Below are 4,523 nucleotides of genomic sequence, written 5' to 3' on the forward strand. Positions count from 1 at the left end.
CACATCCTTTATTACGTGCCCTGGTGCAGATGTACCCACCATGCCCTGTCCTGCCCGAGCCCTGCCCCCCACCTGGCACCCCAGGAAGTCCTGCCCCTTTTCAGGTGGGCCTGGCAGCAGCACTAGCCAACCAGCACCTCCCATCAGGAGTGATGTCACTGCCTCTGGAGGCGGGACTTGCTGCAGTTACACTATAAGAGGGGTTGGGGCTGGTGGGTTGGAGCTGCCGTGAGCTGGGGCCTGGGGCCATCCATACGAACCCCTGGAGGACTGTGTAGCACCGACACTCGGGGTGTTAATTTGAAGGAGAGGGAGTCACCTCCCCACAATCCCAGGCCCTTGCTGGGAGTCCCCAGATCCGCCAGGTGCAGTGGAGCTGGGGCAGCTGGATGGAGCCGACCCCATTCCCCAGGGCCCGGGGCTGGAGAGGAAGAAGGAGATGGCGGCTGGGAGGTGCCCTGGGGAGGGCTGTGGAACAGGGTCTGAGCCCTGGGGCTTCCCAGCCCTCCCACCCCCAAGAGGCCTGGGGGTGCAGGCAGTGGTGGCAGCAGCAGCACCTGGCTGGGGTAGCTGGCAGGGAAGTCAGGCCTGGCTGGATCCCGAGTCCTCGAGGGAGCTGCTTTCAAGGGCACCGTAGCCATGGAGCTTGCTCATGTGGACGAGGTCAGGGGTGCGGGCCAGGAAGGCGCGACGCGAGGCGAAGATGTGGCTGATCTCCACGAAGGTCTTGTTCTTGGTCTCGGGGATGATGGCGTGGACGTAGAGGGCCACTAGCAGGCAGACGCCGCAGAACACCAGGTAGCAGAAGGCGCCCGCCGACATCTGGGCAGCAGAGGGGACAGTGTCCGGGCTGCAGACACGATGGCCCCCCTTGTGCGGCGCAGACCCCCACCAGCTTCCCGGGCATCCCCACTGCCTGTCCCCAAACCCACATCCACCCCAGCCTGGGGTGGGGGAGCATAGACACTCGCTATGCCAGACCCGGGGCCTCGAACTGCCCTGGGTGTGTGGCTGCAGGGGCTATGGGGTGGGGGATGGGTCCTGCCCCCTCATAAGGCACACCACAATTTCCAGCTGCTTAATTTGGGGGTGGGGGGGGGGAAATGTGTGCTGTATGCTAGAAAATACAGTATATTGGCCTTGCCAGTCCCCTACAACCCTAGAGCCCCGTGGGCTTCGGGCTGCCGGGCTAAACCAGCCCCAGCTCCAGGTGCAGGTGAGGCCAGTTGGGGGAGACTATCTTCCAGCCCCCTGGATCTACTTCCATGCCCCCCATGATGTGGGAAAGAAAGAGATAGCATCTACCCTGTTATGGCATTATGCCCCTGCCCTGGGGAGCAGCTCCCCCTCCTGGACCCATTTCACAGCCAGGCAAACTGAGGCTTAGAGATTCGCCAACTTGTTCAAGGCCATGCAGGGCAGATTGGCAGTGCTGAGCCCAGATCTCCTTGGCCCTGTCCTCAGCCACCCTCAGCAGGGGCCGCTGAGTTTTTAAAACACCCCCAAGCCTTTCCATGTTATCTCTACTCTGCACAGGTGAGACCGCAGCTGGAGGACCGTGTCCAGCTCCGGGCACTGCACTTCAACAAGGACGGGGGCAAGCTTGAGAGCGTCCAGAGAAGAGCCACCCATATGATCAGTCTTACACGCCAAGACATACGAGGACAGGCGGAGGGACCTGGGACTCTTCAGCCTGAGGAAGGTACGACTGAGCGGGGACCTGGTAGCAGCTTACCGCTACACTAGGGGAGTACATCGAGGGCTCGGTGAGCAACTGTTCGCCAGGGCACCCGGGGGGAAACCAGGAGTAATGGTCACAAACTCCTGCAAGACCAATTCAGGCTCAACATCAGGAAAAACTTCTTCACAGTCAGTGTCCAGACTGGAATAAGTTTCCTCCAGAGGTGGTGCAATCGCCTACCCTGGAAATCTGTAAGAGGAGACTGGACGGGCACCTCGCTGAGGTCCCTGACCCCAGTTGTCTTTCCTGCTTGGTGCAGGGGGCTGGACTCGATGATCTTCCAGGTCCCTTCCAGCCCCTGGCAGTCTATGAATCTATGAAAAACTTTCTTATGAGGAAGGTAGTAAAACCCTGGACCAGGTTCCCCAAAGCAGTGGTGCAGTCTCCATCCTTGGAGGTGTTGAAGACCCAGGTGGACAAAGCCTGGGCTGGGATGATGTAGTTGGGGCTGGTCCTGCTTGGAGCAGGGGGCTGGACCCGATGTGACCCCCTGACGTCCCGTCCAGCCCCAATTTGCTGTGATTTCTATGATTCTAGACCCTTTCTCCTCTCCCAGGTCTGTTGGCTGCAGGCCCTGACTGATCCTTGTACCCAGGCAGCCCCCGGGCCCCAACCCCTCTCCTTCTCCCCACTTCCCCAGCCCTGAGCCTGCCCCGTCCTTACCTGCAGGAAGGGGAAGACGAAGCCGACGGTGAAGTTGGAGAGCCAGTTGAGGGAGCCACCCACAATGTAGGCGGCCGGCCGGTGTGACTGCTTGAAGAGCTCTGCGGTCATCAGGAAGGGGACGCCAGCTGTGGGGTGGCAGGGGCAGGTTGAGCATGGGCCGCTCGCTGGGACCCAGCACCCAATGGGTCCAGTGTTCGGGGGGGTGGATGCATGATGGGGGGCGCAACCAGGCCCCACCTGCTCCTACGACCCTGCTTCCTGGCTGTGCTACATCTCCCATCATGCACCACACTGCCCCTCTACAAGCCATGCATCCTGGGAGTCTTCATTGTGGCACATCATGGGATAGAGAGGTCAAAGAAAGACTTTCAAAGTGTTCGGAAATTGTGCTTGTGCAAACAGACATGCGGTTGCAGCACATGAAAGGGCAAAAAACGTGGCGTGTACATACGCCCCATGGGCACACGACCCTGGGCAGCCTCTCCGGGCTCAGATGTCCCAGGTGTTGGGGGCTGGGTCTTCCCAAGACCCCTCCACCCCCCATGGCAGCTGCTCCCTGGGGCGGGAGAGCTTCTAATAAAGACGCTTCGCACCCAGAACCAAGCTCCAGGTGCAGAGCAGACAAGGGCCTGGCGGCCAGCGCTGCGCAGCCTGGCCCGGCCCGCGTGCAGGGAGCGGCGCTTTCGGGTTTCAAAGTCCGATTCATCATTGTTTGTGAACAATGAGCCATTCAAGCCCTAATTAAAGATGTAATTACAGCAAATAAATTCCAGGCCGGGGATGAGTTATAGACCTGTCGGTTGCCCTGGCGCACGCATCAGCGAGGGAACCCGTTCGGGGCCGTGTCTACGTGGGCAGAGTGTGCGAGGCCCTGGCAGGCTTGGAACCAGGTGGGGAGGATCACGCTGGCTCCATGCGTGTGTGGTAGGAGTAGCGGGGCGCGGGTGCAGGCAGGGGTCTTGGGCTGCATCCCAGCCCCCCTGGGTCCCACCCAAGGCACCGCCTCCCACCCTGGCTCCCTGGACCAGACTCTGGTCCAGCGGTCCAAAGCTCTGCAGGGGCCGGGAAGGACCAGAGGGAATGAGAGACACGCTGCCAGTGCCCCTCGCTCCTGACCCGCACCCCCTTACCCACCGTGCCCCTCACTCCCGACCCGCAGCCCCCGCCGTCCTGCCTCACGGGCCTGGTACCCACCGGGTCCGATGCAGAAGCCGGCGATGATGCCAATGACGCAGGCCACGCTGATGTAGCGCATCCAGGGCACGGCAGTCTGGGGCAGGAGGGAGGCGTGTTTAGATCCTAGAGCGGGGTCCTACCTCAGTTTCCCTACGGGGACCCCAGTGACAAATTACTCCAGGTTTACAGAGACAGGCCTCGCACATCTGGGATACACGACTCCGCTACCAGGGAGCAATACAAAGCCCCAAAACTTTTTGGCTGACACCCATCTATAGCAGCCCAACCCCCCCCACTACATTTCATTCAGCACGTCCTGCTCCGGCCCGTTTCCCAGGCCCCAGCACTGGCTGGGACGCCCCTTTAATTGGTGTGTCTTCAGGCAACCCTGAATCTCGTCTGCCCTCAAAACGGAGGCTCCGGATGGAGCAGTGGCTGAAGCAGGGGGCCTGGGGGATCAGGACTTCCAGCTCCGGGAGAGCAGGGGGAGCAGTGGCTGGAGCAGGAAGACCCACACTCCCGGACGATGGATCCATTAATAGCAATTCACTGGAAACCCCACAACTGGGGGCTTGGGGTGGGTGGTGAATGTGGCCCTGCTGGCGTGGGGGGTGGTCCTGGGGTAGGAGCGGGGCCAGGCCGGAGGGGGCCGCACCCACCTGGAGCACCAAGGAGATGGTGATGCCCAGGGAGCAGATGCCCATGAAGCAGAAGCCGACGATGATGAGGGGCCGACGGCCCAGGCGCTCGATGGTGAAGCACTGTGGGGAGGGGGCAGGGGGTTAGGAGAGCCCCCCTTATCCCAGACACTGCTGCCCTCCCCAGTCCTGAGTGGCAGCGCAATCAGCCAATGGAATAGGGAACAGGAGCATGACAGCATCAGATTCCTTCCTCATTGGCTGGGCCGGGGACCTGCGGGGGGGGGGCTTACCCGGGGCTA

The 4,523-nt window shown here is 61.5% G+C and overlaps 1 protein-coding gene across 1 annotated transcript in view; it reads right to left on the reverse strand.

Annotated features, from left to right (window-relative positions):
- The window catches only part of LOC102381113 (solute carrier family 2, facilitated glucose transporter member 9-like), a 13,245-nt gene continuing 8,722 nt past the window's right edge, over nucleotides 1-4,523 (reverse strand). Inside the window, exons 9-12 of the mRNA XM_006038737.2 lie at nucleotides 4,243-4,344; nucleotides 3,602-3,677; nucleotides 2,405-2,532; nucleotides 1-822 (exon numbers count right to left, since the gene is read on the reverse strand). Of these exons, the coding sequence (XP_006038799.1) occupies nucleotides 583-822; nucleotides 2,405-2,532; nucleotides 3,602-3,677; nucleotides 4,243-4,344 (546 nt within the window). The 3' untranslated portion in view covers nucleotides 1-582. The remainder of the gene's footprint in view (nucleotides 823-2,404; nucleotides 2,533-3,601; nucleotides 3,678-4,242; nucleotides 4,345-4,523) is intronic.

The sequence above is a fragment of the Alligator sinensis genome, unplaced genomic scaffold (assembly GCF_000455745.1).
Source record: "Alligator sinensis unplaced genomic scaffold, ASM45574v1 scaffold859_2, whole genome shotgun sequence".
Taxonomy (NCBI): Eukaryota; Metazoa; Chordata; order Crocodylia; family Alligatoridae; genus Alligator; species Alligator sinensis.